This window comes from Typopeltis vanoorti, chromosome 11, assembly GCF_054136105.1.
Source record: "Typopeltis vanoorti isolate ZY-2024b chromosome 11, IOZ_Tvanoo_1.0, whole genome shotgun sequence".
NCBI classification, from domain to species: domain Eukaryota; kingdom Metazoa; phylum Arthropoda; class Arachnida; order Uropygi; family Thelyphonidae; genus Typopeltis; species Typopeltis vanoorti.
The window spans coordinates 16788728-16816465 of record NC_143559.1 but is presented as its reverse complement, the minus strand read 5'-3'; the positions used below and the strand labels follow the sequence as shown (position 1 = coordinate 16816465).

Here is a 27738-nt window from a genome sequence, read left to right as displayed (position 1 = left end):
ATCTTCTAGATTTGGGAGTGTACAAAGTCTGATTGTATCTGAGTAATGAATTCGTCACTTATATCATCCATTTTGTCTTCTGTGACTGCTGAGAGGGGGAATGTATCAAAAAGCTTAACTTTTCCTGGCCAGTGGTCACTCAGCAGTTTTCCCAGTCTGCGAAATTCCTTGTATACCTCCTTAAATATGGCCCCATTCAGAAGTTTTGCCATGACAACAATAAGTGAAATATGTGTAAAGACACAGATAGAGAAAGAATAGAGATTGCTCAGGTGTCCCGAGCAGATTACAGATAATCCTGTGGACTTTTGAGGGTCCACTAGTAAATCCCTTAGACACATACAGGTGTCTACCAGCAACAATATTACTATTACTATTATTACGGGCAACTCCAGGGAGTCATTAGACTCATCGAGGGAGGCCCCAAATCATATTCATCACAACTATTTGACATTCATACAGTATCTATCATACCTCGCCTTAAACTCATTCACTGTCACAGCATCCACCACAGACTCAGGGAGCGCATTCCACTCATTCACTACTCTAAAAGTAAAGAACCCAGCTCTAACACCTTTACTAACCACACTTTTGCCCAGTTTCCATGGATGTCCCCTAGTCCTCCCACAACCAGCCCTGTTCTCAAAAATATCTTCTGAATTAATTTTATAGAAACCCTTCAGTAATTTGAATGTCTCAATCATATCTCCCCTCCTCTGCCTATCAACCAATTTTTGCAACCCACAAATCCTCAACCTGTTCTCATACAGTTCATTCCACAGACCTGCTATCATCTTGGTCACTCGCCTCTGGATCCTCTCCACCTCCTCCCCATCAAGAAGAAACCTAGGTAACCAAATCTGAGCACAGCAGTCTAGATGGGGTCTTATCAAGGCTCGATACAGAGGAACAATAACCTGCTTGTCAACGTATTCTTCAGCAACCAAGTGATTTGTTGAGCTGATTTGGCCACTTTTGCAATGTGTCCCCTAAATTTCAATTCCTTATCTACCAACACTCCTAAATCTCGTGCCTCATCAATTTCCTGGAGCACGGTTCCACCAATGCAGTAAACTGCCGCCAATCTTTTCACCCCAAAATGCATAACCTTACATTTTGCCACATTAAACTGACATCCATTCTCCTTAGCCCAGACCTCCAATCTATCCAAATCATCCTGCAAAATTTTGACGTCATCTGCATTCACTATTGCCCTACCCAACTTCGCATCATCCGCAAACAAATTAACTGTTCCTCTCAGATCCTTTCCTATATCATTAATGAACAAATTAAACAGCAGTGGTCCAAGAACAGATCCTTGTGGCACACCACTAGTCACAGGCCGTCTTGTGGACTCTACTCCTGAGTAAACCACTCTCTGATATCTCTCCGTCAACCATCCTCCTATCCATCTCACCAACCCTATGTCCATTCCCATATGCTGCAATTTACTGATTAGAATTCCATGTGGTATCCTGTCAAAGGCCTATATGTTATAGTTAACTACCCTAAAACAGGGAAAAGGAGTGTTGAGAACTCACTTGGCCACAGTGCAGAAACTTACCTCCCTAAAGTACCATTCATCCACCACTAGTCCTCTTTGCAGGTGAGGCCTACATGGCCATCAGACCTCATGCATATTTCATGTAGAGGGAGAGACAGTAGGTTTCGAACTGTGTTAGCCCCAATGTAATGTGAGATTCCCGAAAAACCTTATATAAAATTCAATCAGGCACAGTCTAAAGTAATACATCCGATCAGGTCAAAAGTCCTGTCCTCAAACTCCATATTAAAGTTGACACAGGACATATATGGTGCAGAGGGTGAAGCTTCATGCTTTTTATATTCCCTGTTGTCTGTTTCGGGAGAAGTGATGGGAGAGATTTGTGAGCTATTTTAGCTCACCCTGAGTGGGCAGAAGTGGTTACACATTGTTCAGTGTTAGGATAGCTTTTGGTCTTTTTTGTTTCCAGTGGTCATTACCGTCATAGTTTCCAGCCTGTTGTATTAGTTGGTTTGGATGTGTAGATGATATAGTAGTGGAGAGATGTAGGGGATATTTATGTCACGGTGGATCTGTTCATTCCTGATGAACCACGGGGAGTCCAGGATCATTCGCAGGCACTTGTTCAGTAGTCTTTGTAGCTTGAGGATGTTTGTCTTGGAGGTATGGCTCCAGGCTGGGGAGGCATATATAATTGTGGGACAGATCACTGTCTTGTAGAGTAGAATTTTGTTTCTTGAGCTTAGTTTGCTGTGTCTGTTGATCAAGGGGGTTCAGCTGAGTGATAACTTTTGAAGCTTTGGTGCATGATGTGCTCTTGATGTGGCTGTTGAAGCATAAACGTTTGTCGAGAAGTATTCAGAGGTATTTAGTTTCAGTTTTCCAGGGAATTTTCGAGTTGAACAGGGTGATGTCTCCTTTGGGGGATGCTTGTCTTCTTGTGAAGAGTATCGATGTGCTTTTCTGGGGGTTTAATTGTAGTCGCCAGTCTGTAAACCATCTTTCTAGATTCAGGATGGTGTCTTGTAGTTTTTTGGTTAAGAGATGTGATTGGCGGGATCTGGCTAGTATAGGTGTGTCATCTGCATAAAGGTCGATGGTGGATGTGAGAGGATTTTGAGGGATGTCTGCCATGTAGATGTCGAACAGGAACTCTAGCCAGGATTTTCCGTTGGGTTGAGACTGTTTCATTTATTTTCACTTGAGTTTTCCTGTTTGAGAGGTATGATTTAATCAGATGTATCATGTTTAGTGGAAGGTTTACGATGATAAGTTTGTAGAGGAGACCTTGGAGTTAAAGTTGAAGTAATGCAGAAGTCATTTATATTTCTCATATCCAAGTAGCAAAAAGGTGTATCATCTTATTATTAAATTACTCTCAACACCTATCTCTGATCCCAAGTTTTTTTCATTTGGTTATAGAAAGTGAAAAAATTTTAAACAATTATTACATTCAGCTTATAAATTTTCTGAAATGGATTAATTACAATGTTAATAAGAAAATTGTATTCATCAGAGCATCAACTGTTTTAAACATACTGATATGCCTTTTTATTTGCAATTAAAAAAACATACCAAATTGCTTTCAGTTCTAAGTAATAATCATTCTCTATTATAATTAACAAGGAATTATTTTTGTTTTTAAAGTAAATAAAAAAAATTCTATAATGTACATCATATCATAAGTAATTTATTTATCTTTTTTTTTTAAAACTAGATTTACAGTTTTTCCAAATGGATCTCTCTATATTTCTTCTGTAAAAAATTCTGACAAAGGTGTATACAGATGTGTGGGCACAAGTGCTTCTAGTAAGAATGCGCCAGAACAGACATATGCATCTCATCTTCGCATAGCATGTGAGTATACATTGAGAAGCATTCAGATATGTTAAAACATGTTTAATAAACAGAAATAGAAACTAGAATTCACAAAGTAAATCAAAACTGTCATGGGTAAGACAGGATAATCATATCCTTCTTTAAAAAATTTAAACTCGTTAGATCATTCAAAATGCATTCATTTTTTCAGGAAGCATGTTTTTTGTGCAGTATAACAAAGGCTAGTAATTATACAATAGAAGAAAAACAGCTAGTAAGGAAAAGGCACATAATATAATGATTTTTGAGCCTTCCTGAAAGTAAACCTTCAGTGGAACATTTAAATGTCACTGTTTGCATGATCCCTATCCCCCTGACTTTGTAGAATAGTAGTTCTTCACTAAGAAGAGAAAGGAGGGGGAATAATCTAAGTTCCAACCTGTTTTCTATTCAAAACATGAAGTCTCTTTGTTTTAACTCAACTCAGTTTTTCCAACATAGTGTTATGAATGGTATACGGTTCTCAAGGCAATAACAATATTTCTTTTCTGAAGAGATTTAAAAAAACTTATCTACAGTTATCTGGTGCTTTATTATAGTATATTGTACACACAAGGGTGGTCTAAAAAGTTCTCAGCCTCGACCATAGATGGCAACACTATCGACAAGATTTTTTTTTTTTCTAAGTTGGTACATCTGTCATAAGCATCCATGTGAAATTGCAAGTCATTCTATCAAATAGTTTGTTTTATACAGCTATCTGAAGCAAAAGTGCTGTCTGTATCCCTTGAAATGGATAAAATTGAGTATCGTGCGGTTATAAAATTCTTTGTAAAAGTAGGTTTAACACCAAAAGAAATTCATTCAAAGTTCATAAAAGTTTATGAGCACTCTTCTCCTTCAACGTGTGGACAGACTTATGTGTTCGTCGAACATGTTGTTTATTATTTTAACGGTATAATAGAACACAGAAACTAAGTAAATAATTAATTTATTAACTTAATGCTGATATTTCGCTGGTGTTATAACCAGCATCTTCAGAGCACAAAAACACTGTTTGTCACAATACGCGAGACTATAACAACATGGTGTACTTAAACAAAATTGTAGCAGCAACACAAAGACTAGAGTCCTGATTTTGGCGCCCTCTATCTGAAAAAAAAAAAAAAAAAGCTATCATATATTACTAAAGTCCTAGAAAAGTGCTAGTTTTTTCTTAATATGACTGTCTCCCAGATCTTCGGCAGGTTAATACAGCCATATTTGTTGAGATTTGGAGTGGGTTTTAGGGCTTCTGTCACCTCTAAGAACAATCTCTCTGATTTATACGGGTTTCTGTGTAGTACTTTTGTGTTTTTCCAGTTGATCCTGTGTGCAGGGGTATCCAGAGCATGGTCTGCTAGGCCTGACTTCCCATAATGATAATTCCGGACGTATCTTTTATGTTCGCTGATGCGGATGTTCACAGCCAACATCTAAAAATCCACTTTACTATGGAACTGGAAGCCAACAACTGTCTGCCCTTCCTGGATACACTCATCACACGTCTCCCACATGGTTCCTTATCATTTTCAGTTTTTAGAAAACCCACACATACAGGTAGATACTTACACAAACAATCACACCATCATCCTTCTCAACAATATGGCATATTAAAAATGCTAACCCACAGACCGAGAGCAATCTGTTCCAATGACAAGGCTCTTACTGCTGAACTGACTCACTTACACCACACCTTCTTGGCCAACGGCTACAATCCACATAAAATAAACAAAATACTAAACCACTCCTAAGAAACCCCTCCCACCATCCACCACAGAGAACTACAACAAAACAGTCACCATCCCTTACATTAAAAGCATATCCAAAAAGATCTCAAGAATTCCCAATAAACATAAACTACGCACTACATTCAGACCATGTAGCAAATTAGCTACCCTCATCCGCTCACCCAAGGACAGCATTCCTCCTTTATCACATCCAGGAGTCTACCAAGTACCCTGCTCATGCAATCAAGCCTACTATGGTCAAACAGGAAGAACTGTGAACATCCACATCAGCGAACATAAAAGATACGTCCAGAATTATCATTATAGGAAGTCGGGCCTAGCAGACCATGCTCTGGATACCCTGCACACAGGATCAACTGGAAAAACACAAAAGTACTACACAGAAACCCGTATAAATCAGAGAGATTGTTCTTAGAGGCGACAGAAGCCCTAAAACACACTCCAAATCTCAACAGATATGGCTGTATTAACTTGCCGAAGATCTGGGAGACAGTCATATTAAGAAAAAACTAGCACTTTTCTAGGACTTTAGTAATATATGATAGCTTTTTTTTTTTTTTTTCAGATAGAGGGCGCCAAAATCAGGACTCTAGTCTTTGTGTTGCTGCTACAATTTTGTTTAAGTACACCATGTTGTTATAGTCTCGCGTATTGTGACAAACAGTGTTTTTGTGCTCTGAAGATGCTGGTTATAACACCAGCGAAATATCAGCATTAAGTTAATAAATTAATTATTTACTTAGTTTCTGTGTTCTGTTATACCGTTAAAATAATAAACAACTCTTCTCCTTCATTTTTGACAAGGCTGGTATGGCCAAAGCTTGGCCATACCAGCCTTGAAAACGATCCACATGAAGGACATCCAAAAAAAAGTACACCAGATATCATTGATTAAGTGCAATATGGTATTGGATGACCTGCAAGTCAAAGGGCGTGAAATTGCTGAGATTATAGGCATTTCAAAAGAATATGTAAGATATATTTTGCTTGAAGAATTGCAAATGAAAAAGCTTTTGGATGCCACGCTTGCTTACAGCAGATCAAAAACGCACTCACATGAAAATCTCTGAACAGTGCTTGTAGCGTTTTAACAAGAATAAAACTGATTTTGTGCATCCATTTATTACTATGGATTAGACTTGGATTCACCATTACACACCAGAATCTAAACAACAGTCAAAACAGTGGACAGATGCCGGTTGTTCAGTGCCAAAGAAGACAATGTCAGTTCCATCAGCAGGAAAGGTCATGGCATTGGTGTTTTGGGATGCTAAACGCATTTTGTTTATTAATTATCTTGAAAACGGTAAAACAATAACCTGGGAATATTATTCCGATCTTTTAACCAGACTAGACGAAAAAATTCGTGAGAAAAGACCTGGTTTGCAGAAGGAAAACATAATCTTTCATCAGAACAATGTACCTGCTTACAAAGGTGTTTTGGCAATGGGAAAATTAAGGGATCTGCACTTGTTGGAACATCCACCCTGTTCCCCAAATTTGGCTCTCTCTGACTTCTGTCTCTTTCCAAAACTAAAACTCTTCCTTTCTGGTCAGTGTTTTTCTTTGAATCAAGAGTAGAGGGATATTTTGCAGATCTTACTGAGAACCACCAGGGACGGGATAATGGCGCTGGCGCATTGCTGGAATAAATGTATTAGTGTTAAGGGAGATTATGTTAAAAAATTTAAGACCATCCTTGTATGTGACAGTTATGTACAGTAGGTTTTGTAACCTCTCATGTGTGTGTGAATATCTCCATGGAGTCTCAACTCACATTGCATGGGATCTATTAAACTCATTTGCTAACCAAGCACTTAACAACCATCTCTGGTAGTAACGTTCTCCAAAGAGAGAGAGAGAGAGAGAAAGATGTGTGTGTGTGTGGGGAGGAATCGTCACATCTTTGCTAACAACACTCTTTCTCAACTTATCGTATAAAATCACTTTATTAACTCATGGGATCCTATCTGTCCCCTTTTTTTACATATAAACCAAAATTTTTAACCTATAAACTTTCAATTTATTGGAGAGAGGATTATACAGAATGCCAATCGTGGTCACTTGCCTCTGAATTCTCTTCACTACTTCCTTATCCCAAACTGACATGAACAAATGTTATTGTAACATCCTTTTTTCTTATTTGTTAGTGTTTTTCAATATCCAAATGATCTTCTGTGTTGTGCTCCACTTTTGTAACATTTCCTGTAAATTTCAACTCTCTATCCATCCTAAATCTCTTAGCCCCCATGAATTTATTGCAATACAGATTCATCAGTATACTATACAGCTGTAATTTTGCAGTTAGGTGACCAAGGTGGATGATATAGTCAAACTCTTTAAAGATCACTCTATTAGGGTGTTCCATCCTGGTAAAGCAAGCTTTATATAAATATTATTATTATTGTTCCGGGCAACTCCAAGGAGTCGACAGACTCATCGAGGGAGGCCCTAACATCATGTCAAGAACAACTATTTGATATTGACACAGTATCTATCATACCTTGCCTTGAACTCATTCACAGTCGTAGCATCCACAACAGACTCTGGAAGCTTATTCCACTCATTCACCACTCTCCAAGTAAAAAACCTAGCTCTAACACCCTTGTCAACCATGCTCTTGCCCAGCTTCCATGCATGGCCCTTAGTCCTCCCACCACCAGTCATATTTTCAAAAATATCTTCTGGATCAATCTTATAGAAACCCTTCAGTAATTTGAATGTCTCAATCATATCACCCCTCCTTCGCCTATCGTCCAATCTCTGCAACCCACAAATCTTCAACCTGTTCTCATAAGGTTCATTCCACAGACCTGCTATCATCTTGGTCACTCGTCTCTGGATCCTTTCCACTTCCTCCCCATCACGAAGAAACCCTGGTGCCCATAACTGGGCACAGTAGTCCAGATGGAGTCTTATCAAGGCTCGATACAGAGAAACAACAACTTGTTTGTCTTTGCATGTTAAAGTATCTTTCAGAAGCCAAGTGATTTGATGAGCTGATTTAGTCACTTTTGCAATGTGCCCCTTAAACTTCAATTCCCTAGCCTCATCAATCTCCTGGAGTACAGTTCCACCAATGCTATATACTGCTGCTATTCTTTTCACCCCAAAGTGCATAACCTTACACTTTGCCAAATTAAATTGACATCCATTTTTCCTAGCCCAGTCCTCCATTATTCCAAATCGTCCTGTAAAATTTTGACATCCTGTGCACTCACAATTTCTCTACCCAACTTTGCATCATCAGCAAACAAGTGAACACTTCCTCTCAAATCCTTTCCTATATCATTGATGAACAAATTGAAAAGCAGTGGTCCAAGAACAGAACCCTGCGGCACACCACTAGTCACAAGCCGTCTTTTAGACTCCACTCCTGAATAAACCACTCTCTGGTATCTCTCCTTCAACCACCCTCCTATCCATCTCACCAACCCTATATCTATCCCCATCTGCTTCAGTTTACTGATTAGGGTTCCATGTGGTATCCTGTCAAAGGCCTTGGCAAGGTCCAGTAATATCACTGTATACCCATTACCCCTATCCAGTTCAGCCATCACTGTGTTATAAAACGTGAGCAAGTTACTGAGGCATGATCTACCCTTCACAAAATCATGTTGTCCCCCATACAATATCCCATTTTCATCTATCCAATCCTGTATTCTTTTCTTGACTAATTTCTCTAAGACCTTGACAATGATTCCTGATATGCTAATCGGTCGGTAATTTACAACAACAGTCTTGGAACCACCTTTATGCAGTGGAACTATTTTCCCCTCTTTCCACCCCCTCGGGACTAACCCAGACCCGAGACTCAAATTAAACAAAATGGTCAAGGGTACTGACAATTCTTTAGCTGCTTCTTGTACGACACGAGCTGGTATATCATCAAATCCCACAGATGTATTGACATTGAGGTTATGCAATAGACTACTCACCTCCACTTCATTCACCACAATTCCCGTATAATCTAGGTGGTTTATTCGTTTCTGCAATGTCACCACCTGGATGATATATTCTTGCAAAGTGCTCACTCAGTAACTCAACTATATCAACTGATTCAGTTACCTCCCTACCATCAGCATTCTTTAAAATTATTCTGCCATGTACATTTTCCCTTTTACTTGCTACATATCTAAAAAACTGTTTAGGATTCTCTTTAGCCTGCATGGCCAATGTTCTTTCGTAATCCTTTTTTGCTTTTCTTACCACACTCGTTACCCTTCTGGCCTGCACTTTATACTGTTCATGTGCCTGCCAGTCACCTTTCTCCTTAAATTCCCTCCATAGTTGTTTCTTTTTTTGCAGCTCAAGCTTAATGGTGTTATTCATCCATTTAACCCCTACTTGATTTATTATTCAGACTCTAGGTATACAGTCAGCCATTGCTTCATGCAAGCACTTCTTAACTACCTCCCATGCACTATCAACTTCTAGTCCTTGCAGTTGTACATGCCATGGCACTGAACCAATCAAACTCCTAAGCTTGTCATACTTTCCAGCCCGATAATTCCACGTGTACCCTGTCTTAATTGAAAATTCCACACCTTTAGCCACCTCCCAAGTCAAGACCCTATGATCACGCTCACCAATTGGTGGCAACGTGGTCATATTTGTTACAGCCAAATCCTCAGATGTGATTACTAGGTCAAGCACTCTCTGACCCTTAGTATTTTCCATTACATGCTGTCACAGATAGTTATCCCTTAATAACCGCATAAAATCCAATTCCTTCCTCCCTTGTGTCCTCTCCTCACTCCAATCAATGCGACCATAGTTGAAATCTCCCATAATAATTATCCTCCTTCCACTCATTTCTTCTATTTGCTTGTGCATACTGTCACCACTATTTTTTCCATCACCTGGTCTATAGCAGCACCCGATTGTATATTTAGTTCTGCTAGCCACAATCTCACACCAAATGGCCTCAAATGTGCTCTTTTCTCTATCCTGCAATTCAACTTCTATTCTCCTTGGCTGTAGCTCATCAGCTGTCATCAACAATACTCCTTCCCCCATTTTATTCTTCCTGTCATTCCTGAACACACTATACCCATCACATTCAGTCCCACTAGCTACATCATCTACAGTCAGCCATGATTCACTAATACCAATAACCTGTGGTCCGGAAGTGCCAACCATGGCCAAAAACTCTTCCTTCTTGTTCCTAATACTCCTAGCATTAGTGTACATGAATTTAAGACCCCCATTAGCCCCAACCCTACCTTGATGCCTTATATTAACTATCCTACTCTGATTTGTTGTCCTTATTCGCTTGGGCATATTATATTCATTCATACATTCAACTGCCTCCCTAAGGACTGTATATCTATAAATATAAAGCTTACTTTACCAGTTATGGAACATAATACCATAATGCATTATGGTATACACTAGGACTATCTTATGCAAAGTCATCTGTATACAAAGAACCTAGTTGTGCACGTCACATGCAAACTTTGCTGCTACTTGGACAAAGGATAAAAACAAGAATGTTGTGAAGTTACTTCACATGAAAACTTATGCTCAGGCTTAGGCAAAAGATAAAAATAATCTAATTTCATGAAGTATAAAACCAAGTAATAAACTTTGCTGCAACTGTCTCTTATCCACAGTATTTTAATAATATGATTATATATATCATCTTGCTGCTTGTATCCAGAAATACTGACTTCTACTGTCAGTATCTCCACAGGCTGGCCCCCACTGCTGCGACTTGAACAGTCTTCTGGAGGGTACTTGTCCTAAGGGTAGAGCAGGTTCTTATGATGCTGGCTTCAGCACAGCTTGCATGCTAGCAGGCAGTTGTCAAGAGTGTAGGCAACATTATATGGTACTCTTGCACTCAGTTGCTAGCATGACTCCCTGGAGGTGACAAATAATATTATTATTATTTGTCACCTCCAGGTGACCATCACCACTAGTATTTCCACAGACAATCACAAACATCCATGCCCATGGCAGGATTTGAACCCGCAGCCTCTTGACTGGAGAGCGGATATGCTAACCACTCGGCCAGCCAGATTGACCATATTTAGCCAATGCTTAACACAGTGGCTGTCAAGTGTCTGGCAGAACTGATGCTAGAGATCCAGTATCCTGGAGTGATTCACATTTAGAGTTAAGAGAGATCTCGTTAGCCTACTCATCGTTTTTGGAACCTCTGGTACATTTGAATATATTATTCTAGAAAGGTTAAAACGAGACCTTGGTAGTGACCCATTCCATAATGTACAGCAGTATACACATCCATAAGGAGGTGTGTGTGTGCTGTAAATTATGGGATACTAGACCAGTCTGATGCAAACTCATCTGCCTCTGCATACAGATAGGCTTAGTCATGAAGTTACTTCACATGCACTTTACCACACACTTGGTTACAGGATGAAAATAGGAACATAATTTCTCACTAAGTATAATTTATTTGCTATAGATTTGCATTGTGCTTCAGTCAGGATTTTTCAGTAGTTTGTTGTAGTGAGCAAGTTTGTTAATGTGCTATGGTGAGAGTACTGTATAAGCAGTTTACATGTTACTTTTTATTAATAAACAAATAACAATCAGATTTATGTGCACACCCAGCTTACATTTGGCTATTCATATAACAGTGCTTCATGGTATGCACAACATCAAGAGAAAAATATAATTATTTTATTGAACTTAGTAATATTTCACTAGTTTTCTACTTGACATCTTCAGAGCACAAATTAAAACTGTAACAAGTACATAGTTCTCAATTAAACAGTTGGAGAATAATTCAAAACAATTAATTGAAAAGAGAATGTCCTAGCAAGGCACCCTCTAGAAGCCAGATAATCATGATTTGAAGAAGTCAGGTTATATTTGGTCTCAGAATGACTGTCTCCCAGATCTTTGGCAAATTAATATAGCCATACTTCTTGAGGTTGGGAGAGCAGTTCATAGCCAATGCTGATTTTGTAAATAGTCTCTCAGACTATTAGCAAGTTCTACATAGCAAACATGTCTATTTTCCATTTAATCCTATGTAACAGAATATTTAGGGCATGGTCTGCTAGTCCTAATTTTTGATATATTCTGCTAAGCTCCAAAGCTTATCAGTGGGAAAACATCATCACATCTGCAACAAGATTGTCTATTTGCAATTTTAGATACACTTCTTTTGTAAGTCTTTGTTAAGAAGTGAAAATCAGTTTTCTGATAAGAAAACCTAGAATTTTTAAAAATTTGTTTTGGGGAAAAAAAAAAATCTAGAATCTGCCTTGATGACAATAACTGGATCATCATATGCTTGGAAGTTACTTTTTTTAACATCAGTTTATATTTTTTTAAAATTTTCATTAAAACAATTCAACAATATTTAAATTATTATTATAAGGCAAAAAAAGATCTTTATTGCTAAAGCCTATAAATAAAAACAAGCATTTTCTATTTATACTGCTCTTAGTTATATAAATAATGTTAGCTTTTGAATTAAATAAAATTAAAATTTTTGATTGCATTAATGAAATTAGAAATAATGCTGTTGAATGATGTTTTCTGTAATTTTGTTTTGGTGCAAAGGATATACTGTATGAAATTTCTCTGTTTTTTCTGTGTTTGATAAAAGAAAGTGCAAACTTACGGATCTGTCACGGGTACTTACTGGATATCATTCACTTCTCAAGCATCATCTTTAAAGTCGGATAAATATTATTGCAAGGCATAACACAAAACAAGTCCTGCATTGTGTTAAAAACAGGAAAACATACCATCGTTATAACAACAGTCTTTCACAGGGATTCTATAACAAAAATGACATTAGTTAGAATTAAGGCCACAGAGGTTTGGATACGTTGTACAGCCTCTTCTAATGAATGCTACAGAGTATAAATGAGGTTGAAATTTGTTATTTAGCACAAATAATAAATATTTTGATGAATGTACTATAACAAGCCTTTCCCATCATCATCATCAAATTCCTGCCATGTACCCTCAAGGGGTGTACAGGATATGATAGTACTACATGAAAAAAATTACATCATTACTAACTTCTTATCTACAATTTTCCTCCAAATCAGTCTGTTACTTGTCAAGACTCCAACATTATCAGATCTTATATTTCTATCTTGTAAGGCACTTTGTACCGTATCAATCCACCTATATCTTGGTCTTCCTCTGGGTCGTTTTGTTGCCAACCTAGTAGCAGAGAACATTCTTTTGCTAATCTTTCTTCGTCCATTCTGTTTAAGTGACCATACCACCTGAGATTAGCTCTGCTAACGCATTCCTGGATGCTGACAATGTCAACTTCTTTCCTAATATCCTCGTTTTTAATATGATATTGCCATTGATGCCATCTGTTTATGCCTATAATCTTTCTCAGGACTCTCATATCTGTGGTCTCTAGTCTTTGGTCAAGTGTTTTACTTCTGACCCAGCTCTCAGATCCATAAGTTAAAACTGGTTTGAACGCTGTCTTGTATACAGCTAATTTAGTGTGCCGACTAATTTCTCTCTTATTCAATTGACTTCCCACCATACCAGCTTTGGTGATTCTGTTGTCTATTTCTATATTCAATTTACCATCTTCACTAAAAATCATGCCTAAGTAGCTGAAATGTTTTACTTGTTCCACAGGTTCTCCATTCACAACACAGTTGACATTTTCAATGATTCTGCCTATTTTCATTGTCTTTGTCTTTTTATTGCTGACCTTCATACCATATCTATTACAACAGTTATTCAATCTAGGCAGAGAATCTTGCAGACTTGTAGCAGATTTATTTAGAAGTATAACATTGCCTGCATAGAACAAAGAGCTGGCATTAACATCTCCAATTTTGATATCATGTTTAATACCACTTTCCTTCATAATGTGATCCATATAGATAATGAATAACAGAGGGGATAATGTACATCCTTGTCTCACACCAGATTTAACATTAAACCATCTTCCTGTACTTCCTTCAATTCTAACTGCCGACTTACAACTCAAATAAAGACCAAGTATTGCTTGATATAATGCCCAATTGACACTATATAACTGTAGCATATTGAATAGCTTCTCTCTTGGCACCTTGTCATATGCCTTTTCCAAATTGACAAAACTTAAATACAGATCTTTGTTATATTCCCATGCTTTCTCGACTATTTGTCGTAAAGTGAAGATCTGATCCTGATAGCCTCTATTTAGCCTGAATCCAGCTTGTTCTTCAAGCTTTTCTTCCACAATTCTTCTCAACCGTTTCTCAAGTATGCTTGCATAGATCTTGCCAGGAACACTCAGCAGGGAAATACCTTTGTAATTCTCACATTCAATTTTATTTCCCTTTTTATATATGGGTGCTATGAGAGCTCTACTCTGATCATTGGGAATTCGTCCCTCTGTCCAGGCTTTCTGAACTATGCAGTGCAGCCACTGTAAGACTCTTATACCACCATACTTCAGCATTTTTGGTCGAATATCATTTATTCCTGCTGCCTTTCCACATTTCAAGCCTTAGCTGGCTTTTTCTACTTCAAGTGTGGATATGTATTCCTGACTGCATGCCTGGTCAGTGTTTTTTACCACTGTGCTGTCATCACTGCTTGTTTCATTTAGCAGTTTTTCAAAGTAATTACTCCATACTTCAAGGATATCTTTTTCTTCCATTTTCATGTCCACTTTATCATCTCTGATTCCTTTTACAGCACTCTTTCCATTCCTAAGCTTCTTCAACAACCTCCAGAATATCTTACTACCTTCTTGATATTTATTTTCTATGTTTTTTGCCAAAGTCCTCCCATGACTAAACACTGTGTCAAACTAGCTAGAAAACTAGTTTTCTAGCAAGTTTGACACAGTGTTTAGCATTCTTGCATTTGTCTCTGTATTCTCTAAGAGCACAAGCTGACTTATTTGCCAGAACTTTAGATATGCTTTCTTCTTTTTCCTTCACTGCCAATTTAACTTCCTGTGTCCACCATGGAGTTCTAATTTTTCTATCCTTGCAGACAACTTCACCACATGCCTCTCTAGCTCTCCAAGGTTTGATTTCTGTACTCAAACTCTTTCATTTTTTCTTCAATAATCTTTGTTTACTTTAGTCTACAGTTCACATCTGAGAGCTGCTCAACTTTTATTGCTTTAAAACTTTCTTACATGTTATTCTTTTCATTGTGAAATTCAATTTTATCCTGCTCAAGACTAAATAGTGATCACTTCCAATTTCAAATCCTCTGTACACTCTGGTGTCCTGCACCAAGGCGAAAACATCGTTATCAACAATAACATAGTCAATGAGACTTTTCTTATTCCTTGCCTCTTCTCTCCATGTGAATTTGTGCACATTTTTATGTTGAAACATGGTGTTAGTAATAACCAGTCCATGTCCTGAGCAGAAATCCAACAGATATTTGCTATTATTATTAGCTTTGCTCTTTTCTCCAAATTTTCCCAAAATATTTTTGCCTGTCTCACAATCATTTCCTACTCTGCTATTTAGATCCCCAACAAGGACCAACTTTTCATTTTTCATTGTGTCAGTTGTTTTTTCTAAAGCTTCAAAAAAATTACTCCACTTCTACCTTAGTAGAACTTTCTGTGGGACCATAGGCACAAATAAGTCTCATTGTCCAGTTCCCCATTCTCATATTTGCCCACATTACTCTACTTGAGACTGTCTGCCATTCAAGAAGATTAGCCTCGTATTTTGTGTTGAATACTATGGCTACTCCTTCTTTTCCTTGATTGTCATTGCCTGAATATAACATTTTGTATTTATTGCTCAGAAAGATCTCACCAGTTTTTGTCTTTTTTGTTCAGTCACCCCTATTATGTCGATCTGGTACTTATCCAATTCCTCAGCTAGCTCCATTTCTTTGCCATTAAGGCTTGTTATGTTGATAGTACTGATCTTTAACTCTGGTGATGTTGAGTTGGGGTGTGTTTTCAGATTTGTTCCAGTAGCTGACTTTTCACTGTTTGCCCTGGTTCCCTGGAGAAAACAATGGGGGCTCTTGTTTAACTGGGTGACACCTCAGCCGGCATGAAATTTTGTCATGTTTACCATCAGTTTTTATTTTGGGTTAACCAATAAGAATACAATTTGGTTGGCTAAATCCCAAATTACCAGCCCATCCTCGTTTGTTGAGTATTCAAGTAGATACCCAACAGGGTGCACCACGAGAAGGTGAGGATTGGACATTAGGTAAGAAGCCCTGGTCGGTTCTCCGCATTCCTTTAAAGGCTATGTAGAGGTCTCCTCTCAGTTATAGAGATTTGACCAAGCCTTTCCCATATGTAGTATTTACTGAAATTTAAACTTTGATTTAAAGCTGCAACTTAATGTACTAGAACTAAACTATAATGTAAACTCTGAATTATCCAGCTGTGGATTATCTATGTGCAGGTGCAGTTCCTTTTAAAAATAAAAATAAAAATAAAAAATAAATAAAAAAAATTTTTTTTTTTTTTCAGTTTGTGCTTGATTCTTAATTCTATCTAGAAACTGAAAAGTTATAAGTGCTCATTGACATGAGGTTTGGAAGTGATTCCATTGAAGATTTCCTTGTATACTTTACAATCTGTTCTCTACTTATGTAGAATATAGTTGAAGTTCAGATTATGTTTTTAGTTATTCTTGCACCTCCCCCCCTCATGCATTTAACCTGGATAATCAAGAGTATATATTGTGTATATCTTATTATATTTCATACTGCAGATAGTATATATGTATTTATTTGTTGCAGATTTAGAAGAATTTACAAATAACTCGTTTGAGCCATATGTACCTCCAGGCACTCTTACTATAATTCCACTTTTTGGTCATTATGAAGTCACATGTGTTCGACCTAATGGATATCCAGGAATAAGAATGTGGTGGGAAGATCCCAGCAACCATGTAATCAGTGATAATGGAGAGGTCAGAGTGGATGATATGAGACTAATTATAAGCAAAGTAAAAGAAGTAAATTCGGGAAATTATACTTGTGTGGCTGAAAACATAGCAGGACAAACCAAAAACATCTTGCAGCTGTATGTAGCAAGTAAGTTTACATTCAAGACTAATTCTTTTAATTAAGCTCAGTGCTTTTTATAATAATAAAAAAAGTACCATATGCAGATTTTATGAATGATAAGGAATTTTTTAAGGAAAGGGAGTAGGAAGACGACTAAAATAAAATTTAAGGAACTTATTGCTAAATACATCAAAGATGCATGTTTCATAAGAGATTTCAAATTTGAGCCATTAACTGTAGAATATTTTCAGTGAAGTAGCCTTATACAGTGAATAAATATTTTTTTAGACTGAGCTGAGCTGAGCAGAGTGAACAGTGTAGATAAATTTCCAAGCCAATATGTCTTATTACAAATGCATACAATGCTGTTTTTCAGATTATAAAATGAAATTATTTCAAGTAAAGAATTTATCCTTTTTTAAGCTTCTAATTGTTCTATCTGTTTGAATAGTGTATTGTAAGCCATACTGCACCATGTTTTTGTAAAATACAAATAGCGTCTTCCTAGTATGAAAGTACAAAGGCGTGGAAATAGGATAGAATAGTGCCACTGCATAAAATTGGTGATAAGACAGATGTTTTCAGTTACAGACCAGTGTGTATATCTGCAGCTGTGATTAAGTATTAACAAAAGATTAAGTTGGAGAGAGTACTCAGTCAGAGAATACAGGATTGGGTTGATAGACATAGGATATTCTTTACAGTGGTCAACATTATTTTTGTAATAGGTGGGCTTTGCTTTGGCAGTCTACTTGCATATTATGAAAAAACACTGAATGTGCTGGAAATAAAATTACTCATACACAATATTAGTAATTTTGGACTTCATGAAGATATCTGACAGATTGCCACATGGCAAATTGATGTACAAACTGGGAGATGGAAAGGTATGATAGATTAGTCAGGTAGGTTTGTAAAAGTATCTTCAGGTGTAAACAAAGTTTGCACCTGAAGATACTTTCAGGTGCAAACTCTGTTTGCTCACACTTGGATAAAGGATTAAACTAAATTTATTATAGTCTAACCAAGTGAAAAATAAACTTTCAACATCTTTCTCTAAATCCAGAGTAATTTAATAAAAAGGTGGCACACCGTTTGGCAACTCCTATAGGTAGAGATGACCTTGCTAATGCTTCTGCCTGGTGTCTCCACTCGGGCCTGGTTCCCACTGAAGAGACCTCAATAAAGGTCAAAACTAGTATGGGTAGTGGCCCTCCCCTTAATGCATAACATTATACATATCCGCAAGGAGATGTGTTTTGCATTATGGGAGATACTGAGATAGGAGTGTTGTGAGCTTGCTCCACCTTTGCAACGAGTTGCCCAGTGTTGTACCACCTTACTCCAGTCCTGAAGATACTTTCATGTGCAAACTTTGTTTGTAAAGGATTAAACTAAATTTATTATAGTCTAACCAAGTGAAAAATAAACTTTCAACATCAATAATCAGGTAGGTAGACAGTTGGTTTTGTATAGGAATGCCATAAAAGGAAAATAAAGGTGACCAGTGGCATACCACAGAGTTTTGTTCTTAGGATACTCCTCTAAAACGTATTTGTTAATGATATTTCATTAATAAACAATAGGAACTGATTGAGGATATTCAATTGTTTTCTGATGTTGCACAATTGAGGGAAAGTTATAAGGAGTGATGATGTCAAGTTCATTCCTCCCAAAGCATGAGGTCCACCAGTAATGTACACAGCCGTACAGCTCCTCTACGTTTCAGGAAAAAAAAAAAAAAAAAAAAAAAAAAAACAAGCAACAACTTGTACTTAAGTTAAAACATTAGCCACTTCTTATCCATGTAAGTTAGAAATCTTGAGATTTAGAATCTGGTAATGATAGTTTACAGATGCCTGAATTTCAGAGGACACATTCGAAGTGTTGCAAGACTGAGCTGTGCTAAGATAAGGCAGATGGTGTCCCTGCTGATAAGAAATCTTTGGAGGGGGTGCAGAGGTAAGAGACTAAGGCAATATCAGAACACTAGAATATTAGTTATGGGAAGAAGCTGATAAATTGTAAATTGCATAGTTTAGTCGATGGAGATGTTTGAGTGGCTTTACATGATTAATATGGAAGAAATTATACATAGTGTCATATAAGGATGGGATGAAGGATAAATTTCTAACAAGAAGAATATTGTATGAGAGGAATGTACTGCCTGTGAATGCTAGAGTGTGAATGAATGAATTAGATATAATACATATGTTGCTGGTTGAGTTAGATCTCATGTAATGAGTGTGACTACATGTAGTTTGATTCTGCTATTACTACTATTAATAATAGTCACTTACATTTCAGGTTTTAGGTATTTGCAGTATAGTCCTCTTGGCTACCAGTCTTACTTTGATCCTTACTTATTGATGCAATTAGAGATGTATTTCAAATTTCTGATGTCGGTACTTGAGGTAGAAAAATACACCAGAAATTTGAAATACAGAAAGAATTATGCATGGAAAGGCAGCTAGATTTGAGGATTCGAATGGAAGTGTAAAGTTTGAGGAGGTACATTTTACAGATGCTGTGCTGCATAATTGAAAATGTTTGGATTCTGGATAAGTTCAGTAGAGCTCTTAGTAATATGCTATTAAAAAAAGGGAAATGAAACTGAATACAGGAATTAGAGGATCCTCCTTACTCAGGTGTCAGGTGGGATTTATGTAAGAATACTTGAAGAGGCTAAGATAAACATTGTGAAGAAAGAAAAAGCCCAATTTAGGCCAAATAGAAAGTTGTCAGAATTAAGGTTTCACTTTAAACCAATTAGATGAGAAGTCATGAAAGTATAACAAAGATCTATATTTGTATTGGACCTGAAAAAGCATACTATAACACTACACTTATTTTGAAAAAATGTGCAATACATATTTTATGTTTAAATTAGCAGTTACAGCAGGCATGTTTTATGCAATTTGGTGCTGTTAAATTCAGATTAAGATTTGTTGCATGATTTAACATTAGGTGAGGATGAAGCTTGTCTCAAGTCATTTGCAGGGTGCTGAATTTTTTTTCTTGTACTGTCATTTGCAGTGTCAAAGGACATGTGATTGATTGATGAGAGAAGGGTGCTCTGTAGGAGCAGAAATGTGCAAATCTGAGTTATGGAAAGAAGGGATTATCTCTATTTGGAAGCAAAACTGTTTAAGAAAAGATCAGGGGTATTTGTATTCTGGTTGGGAGATGGATGATTTGCATTAGGTCATTGCTTACAGCAATTACTTCCACATCTCTTCCAGATTGGTCACTGAAATTTGTGAACATTAATATATCACCTAGAAAGACTTTAATTGGGTACTTTCATTACAGAAAATGAAGTTTTCAGGGATAAGATGCTGAACAGTGCAGAATGATGTTCAGAATTTGAAAGCAGTAGAGAGCTAGAGAATGTTCCAGGGATGTTTAAGCTACAGAAGATCAAAAAAATAGGCTTCTAGATTTGACATTCTATAGCATGGAATATCCGATCACACAGAATTACGGTAGCTCTTTCTGCCATCTTTATAGCTAAAGGAATTATGCAGACTCTGGAACTAATCGTGAACAGTCACGATTAGTGGTCTTTGTAGATACTCTCTGAGGTTAGGTTTCAATCAAAAAGGATAGATTGGATTGTTTGGAATTATGGCCAAAAGAAATGAGGAATGCATTGTTTGTTAGCTGCATGTGTTCTTCTGGACAGATTGCCTGTTTTGAAAATGAAAAACTAAGTTTCCACTAGGCAAAACCTTGCAATTTCTATATAAGACTCAAAAATGTGGTCAAATCTGGATGTCTATAAATGAATGTTGGTTAAGTGGATGTAGAATTTCTTTTTTTTTTTTTGCATAATTGTTTTCTTTTATATTTTTTGAGGGAGATCTTTTAAACTGCATCAACATAATTATTTATCTTTCTGTAGTCGATTTTAGTGAATAGTTAAAAAGTAGGGATGTTCTATTAGGCATATTGCCCATGGAGAGAAATCACCCAATCTTCTTGCTACGATATGGCCTCAGCATTGTCCCCACATACCATGCTACTTGGTTTCTCTCTAGGTGCATAATAGGATTATGCGCCTCCTGATCAGGAAGCCTATCAGGTTCAGTCCTATCTAACTGCTGTACTCTTGAACTGAAGAGATTCTTGGTCTCCACAGTATCTATGGCATGCCTTGAAGGATATCTCTTGAACTATATGAGAAAGAGAGGAAATAGAAGACAAAACATCCCTTCCTCCACTGGAAACCAAACATGGCATCAGGTCTAGTTTGGCATTTCCTCCAACTAGGAAGACATCTCTCAGTATCAGTAATATTAATTCATCTTGCCAAAGCCCTTTGCTGGAAAGAGTATATACTGCATCTCACCTATCTATTAGTGGCCCAATGAGATATTTTGGTGGCACTCAGTCTAATCTAAAAATATTACCGTTGAGCCTTTCTTTGTCCAATATGGTCAGTGCTTTATTGTAAAATGTACTAAAATAAAATCTCCCATCAACACAGTCATTCATTCAGTGATATCATATCTTATGAATGGAAACTACATGGCTCAGTGCCTCATTATATGAGACACTGAGCCATGGCATGTACTCAAGTTTGTTATACCTCTTGAATTAATCTATTCTGAAGAACTGTTTTTATATTTCAATTTAGATAACTGCTACTATCATTAACTTTTGAATTGCTTTTAACTAAATGTACTTAACAATAGTTTTATATGTTGAGTTTTTTAATAAGGATACATCATAAAACTGTAGGTCAATACTTTGTGATTACTATTTTGTTATCCCCCCATTCAAATTTTAGCATAATATTTTTTGATTCTCTAAGAAATCAGCTAGATAGTAACCATCATAACATTTTATAATCGATTGAAAGTTATTTTTCAGTGACAATATTGATTCCATTCTAATATGTTAGTGTATTCAATCTTCTTGCTTAGGTCTTTCAACAAATCTGTTATAAAAAAATAGTGCGCTTAGTCTTTCATAAGAGGTATATTGCTTGGAGAGTAATGAATGACAGGAATGGATTGCTAGAGGTAGTTGTGAATGTCCTGACAATGAATATGTTTATGGAGAGGTATAATAGGTATTGTGTGAATAATGGTTAGCATGGGTCTTTTACAATGAGTCCTCTGATTCCATGGAGGATATCTGTATAATAATAAATTACTAAGGTGTCTTTAACTTTGGTTGTAATAACTGCTTGAATGAATTATGAAAGATTATTTAGTTCTGGTAGTTTGGTGTCGTGCTTCTCTTTTAAAGCACTGGTGAGACCATTAATCTTAGTCATGCCTTAACTCTGCATTCTGCTGTCTTATTGGATATCAAGTCCCGTTCAGGTCAGGACTGTGCAAAGTTAATATCTTCAAACTGTGTACGTTTATATTCATTGCTTTATAATATAAAGTATTATAATGTTAGAAGGTATAATGGCTAATACTAAAGAAAAGTGCTACATTTGTTCAGAATATCAATATAGGACCTTGGAAAGATTCTGTGCCCTATAATTATTGTTCTTAATCCACACTGTCACACCTCATTGAAATGCAGTTAAAAAAAAAAAAAAAACATTCTCTGGATATACTCCATCCAAATGGGAGAAGGTGTAATGCAGTGTTCCACAGGATTGATTTCTGTTGCTTCATTGTCCAGATTCTGTATGCCTCGGTCCATGCCAACAAAGTGTCTTCATTTACATATATATGGCTTGAATCTCTACATATCATGGAAACACTTATGGAATTACTTCTGTTGCTCACATCATCAAAATCTTGAAACAGATTTTGTAAGTTCTGAGAAAGATAAGGCAACCAGTGTTCTCAAGGAGTGGTAGCTTCTGTCAAACAGTATTTTAGGCCTATCTGGTCATATTGTCAGCATGTTGCTAACTGTGGACTTGGGAATGCTTATTGTTACATCCGTGCACATACATTTTATCCAAATGAAATCCAATTGTTATTCTTAATGCTGTTAACTCTTTCTGTGTACTTGTTGTGAAGCATACAGGATAAATACAAGAACAAGCTTCTGAGCTAAAAAATTTATATATTGGCATTTGCAATCAGAGTTGAATTTCCCAAGACTTTTGGTAGAATAGAATTAAAGCAATGGGTTCATATGTGTGGTTTATATGCACTGCTTGGAAAGAAGTCAACGGACACCCCATGAGCATGGTGCCATGTAATGAGTCACATGTTTGTAGCCGGTATAAATTGGAGGAATATGATGCTCACAAGTTAGTGCTACTGTGTCTGGCTAAAATGGCTGTGAGAAGGGAACTGATGGAGTTTGAAAGGCATTGTGGCAACAATTTGCCAAACAGATAGGCCTGCAACATGGCATCTTATGTTGCAGGCCTATCTGTTTGGCAAATTGTTGACAAATTAGGCTATTCCCAGGTCAAAATACCTGCAGTGGATGACCCACCACACTCGCCAAACTTGACCGTAAGGTAATATGTAAGTATAATATATAAAAACTACCGATTGTCAGCTGGCACATTGGATGCGAAGTTTTGGGCATCAACTGGAACATGAATCTGCACAAAAACATTCTCATAACATGGGTTTCCATGCAAGGTTCACATTACCCGAACCAACATGCATCATCATCTTCGTTGGTGCAAAGAGCATGTACAGTGAGACGAAGCTTGGAAAGCTGTATTCTGGAGTGACAAATGCCTACAAGAATAATGTTCCAAAATTTCGATTGATTGTTCTCTTACACTTGCAGAAAGTATGTCCCATAGGAGTGCTGCAGTCATTAATCTAGAGGAAGGAGGTCCTACATCTTATTAAGGTGGGTTCTATGGCTGATTGTTCCTCACACTACGGTGTCTGTTGACTTCTTTCCAAGCAGTGTATGTAAGGCCATCATATGGCCTGGCATATATAAACATTTCTCATCAAGTTAACCAAATCAACTTTTCAAAAACTGTTCTTCAGATATTTAAACCAGCCAATAATTCAGTGTGGCTCTTTTGACACATCTCTTGTATATAGTAGCAATATCTTCTGCTTTCACTTTTCTAGGACCATACTCATTGTTTAATTCTCACTCACAGTGAAATAAATTAAGTATCAGGAACCATTAATGTCTTTTTGGATTCTTCTAAAATGCAATGAAGACCCATTGTCTTATTACCATCAGTTCTATTTAATATTTTATACCTTAGAGGTCATCCATTTTCATCTCTCTTCTATTTTATCCTTGTGTTTCATTCTATTTATTTTTATTAAGATGAAAGATATTGACAGTGTTAATATCTTATGCCATCTCTAACATCTTTCTTCTGCTGGCCTATATAACTAAAAAGTTCACTGGGATTTTTTTTGGCTTGCTCTTTTAGTTTCCCTTCGTATTCCAATTTCTTCCTCTTCCTTACTAAGCTTAATATTTATGCTTTCTCTTTATAGAGCTAATTATCTTTCTAGTTTTTTAGAATAGCAGAATTTTGGTAATATTCATCTCCTGCAAAAAAAGAAAAAAAAACATGGACATATTTTGTTATTTAATAAACACTAAATATTTTCTTCTTGTTTTTACACTTAGCTCCACCAGTGATCAAGTCTCAGCCTGTTGGTGTTCTAGCTGATGAAGGGGAAACTGCATCTCTGACTTGTGAATATAGCGGAAGTCCTTATCCAGTCACGAATGTCCGATGGATGAAAGATGAGAGATACGTAAGAGAATCTGGATCACATTATAGTGTTCACCATCACAATGGGACATTACTCATCAATAATGTCATGCTCTCTGACTCTGGTGCTTATAAATGTGAAATCAATACAACTGGATTTAAGCCTGTTTATTCAGAAGAAGCATCTTTATATGTTAAAGGTAAGCAACAACAGAATTATTCATTATATAAAATGGTAATTTTACTATGTCATTATCTGCTTTTATTAAAAAAAGCAGTAAGATTTGAAATTAACTTATTTTTACCTTTTACTAAAAATGAATTTGTTTGCACTGCAATGTACATTTAATTATCGCTGATTATTGTCATTTTATATTATTCATTATATAAAATGGTAATTTTACTATGTCATTATCTACTTTTATTAAAAAAAAGCAGTAAGATTTGAAATTAACTTATTTTTACCTTTTACTAAAAATGAATTTGTTTGCACTGCAATGTACATTTAATTATCGCTGATTATTGTCATTTTATATTATTCATTATATAAAATGGTAATTTTACTATGTCATTATCTACTTTTATTAAAAAAAAGCAGTAAGATTTGAAATTAACTTATTTTTACCTTTTACTAAAAATGAATTTGTTTGCACTGCAATGTACATTTAATTATCGCTGATTATTGTCATCACACATCCTCTTTAGTGGTAAGGACATAAGTGATTTGTGTAGACTGGCTGGACATATAATATACTTTATACTTTGAGTTATTAATAATAGTGTGAGGATAAATGCATTTTTACATTTAGTAATGTTATATTAATAAGTAATATAACATAAGTAAAATAAGTAATGTTAATGTACTATCACGACAACAAAGAGCATAAGATATCAGTCTTAGGTTTGTTCTACATATATTAGGAATTAAAACTACTCCTCCATTTCAGGCGTAGGATTTTGTGGAGTGAGGGAGGAAAAGCAGAAGTAATATTAACATAGGCCAAAATAGCACAAAAGTCAAATGCAGATGTATTTTGGCTACTACTGATAGAGCAAACTGGATGTTCAATCAGGATAGTAATCTACTGACTAGTAAAGTAGTCTATAGTTATATTAGGAGCTGTGCCTAGTAAATTTTCCTTTGTGTCACAAGAAGGAAAAATTTGTTATAATGTATTGCATTAACATCATTAATTCCTGTTTTGTACACAGTACACAACAGTTTACTTCCAAATTAATGTGTTATTTGTCAGACCTTATATTTCAGTATCCAATGGCACTATTATCTACAATGGTTAACTTAGATCTTTTTTTGATACAAAATAAATAACGGAAAAAACTCGCGTAGAAAGATTATTTAATAGTATAATTTTCGCCTGTGTGTCACAGGCATCTTCAGTACATTAAGCTCAAAATTAAACACTAACTGACAATTCCAAAAAGCGCCACCTAAGTAGCTGGTGTAAGATAACTAAAAAGGTCAATAATTTTCCTAAAAAAAAAAAAAATTAATACAATAAAAAGTTAGGAAAGATTAGCTGATTTGTAAAGTACTATCTCCCATAAAGGGGATAGACGTAAGCTTTCGGATCTGTTTAAGTTAGGAGAATGAAGTAGAGTTTCACATGTTTCTTTATAAAGGCGTTCCTTGAGAAACTGACTTTTGTGAAGAACTCTTGTCTTTCTCCAATGAACTCTGTGTCTAGTGAAGATGGCATGTTCAGAAAGTCCAGACTTTTCAGGTTTAAAGTATTCAATATAAGATTGGTGTTCTTCTAGCCGAATAGAGGCAAATCTTCCCATTTGTCCGAAATAAGATAATCCACACGAGCACGCAATCTGGTAGACACCTGGATGATTAAGATGTGGAGGCTTGTCCTTAGGAGAAGTGAGAAAGGTGGAGATTTTTCTAAACGGTCGAAAGGCAACAAAAATATTCAGCGGTTTTAAAACTTTTGCTATACGTTCACTGATGCCTTGTACATAAGGGATAGTAATGCGCGTTATTTCCTCTGTGTTTGAAGAGGAAGACATATTAAAACTACTCAGTTCTTTTAATGAAGCAATTCTTATAACCATTAGATAGAAAGGAAGAAGTTATATATTGTAGTTCTTTCTGTAAAAGATCGCCTGAAGAACAAAAGGAGTGGGCCCGATGAGCCAGTGTTTTAATAGTTCCTGCCTTCAACAATTTCTCACTAAGTTAAACGCATTTCATCCTAGGATCAAGTTTACCCTAGAAGTAGAATCAAATAAGCAGTTAGCCTTTTTAGATCTTCTAATTCTTTGCCAAACCAGATGGTAACTTACATTTCTCAGTTTATAGAAAGAAGACTCATACAGGCCATTATATCCATGCGGAATCTCATCACCATCCCAGTCAAAAGGCAGGAACTATTAAAACACTGGTTCATCGGGCCCACTCCTTTTGTTCTTCAGACGATCTTTTACAGAAAGAACTACAATATATAACTTCTTCCTTTCTATCTAATGGTTATAAGAATTGCTTCATTAAAAGAACTTTTAGTAGTTTTAATATGTCTTCCTCTTCAAACACAGAGGAAATAACGTGCATTACTATCCCTTATGTACAAGGCATCAGTGAACGTATAGCAAAAGTTTTAAAACCACTGAATATTTTTGTTGCCTTTCGACCATTTAGAAAAATCTCCACCTTTCTCACTTCTCCGAAGGACAAGCTTCCACATCTTAATCATCCAGGTGTCTACCAGATTCCGTGCTTTTGTGGATTATCTTATTTCGGACAAACGGGAAGATCTGTCTCTATTCGGCTAGAAGAACACCAATCTTATATTGAATACTTTAAACCTGAAAAGTCTGGACTTTCTGAACATGCCATCTTCACTAGACACAGAGTTCATTGGAGAAAGACAAGAGTTCTTCACAAAAGTCAGTTTCTCATGGAATGCCTTTATAAAGAAACATGTGAAACTCTACTTCATTCTCCTAACTTAAACAGATCCGACGGCTTATGTCTATCCCCTTTATGGGAGATAGTACTTTACAAATCA

The 27738-nt window shown here is 36.4% G+C and overlaps 1 protein-coding gene across 2 annotated transcripts in view; it reads left to right on the top strand.

Annotated features, from left to right (window-relative positions):
• Positions 1–27738, top strand: part of LOC150101332 (inactive tyrosine-protein kinase 7-like) — a 340607-nt gene that overhangs the window by 262250 nt on the left and 50619 nt on the right. For both annotated transcript variants that reach the window (XM_090400047.1, XM_090400046.1), the window contains exons 5-7: positions 3222–3361; positions 16804–17100; positions 24619–24906. In XM_090400047.1, coding sequence (XP_090256173.1) covers positions 3222–3361; positions 16804–17100; positions 24619–24906 — 725 coding nt within the window. The remainder of the gene's footprint in view (positions 1–3221; positions 3362–16803; positions 17101–24618; positions 24907–27738) is intronic.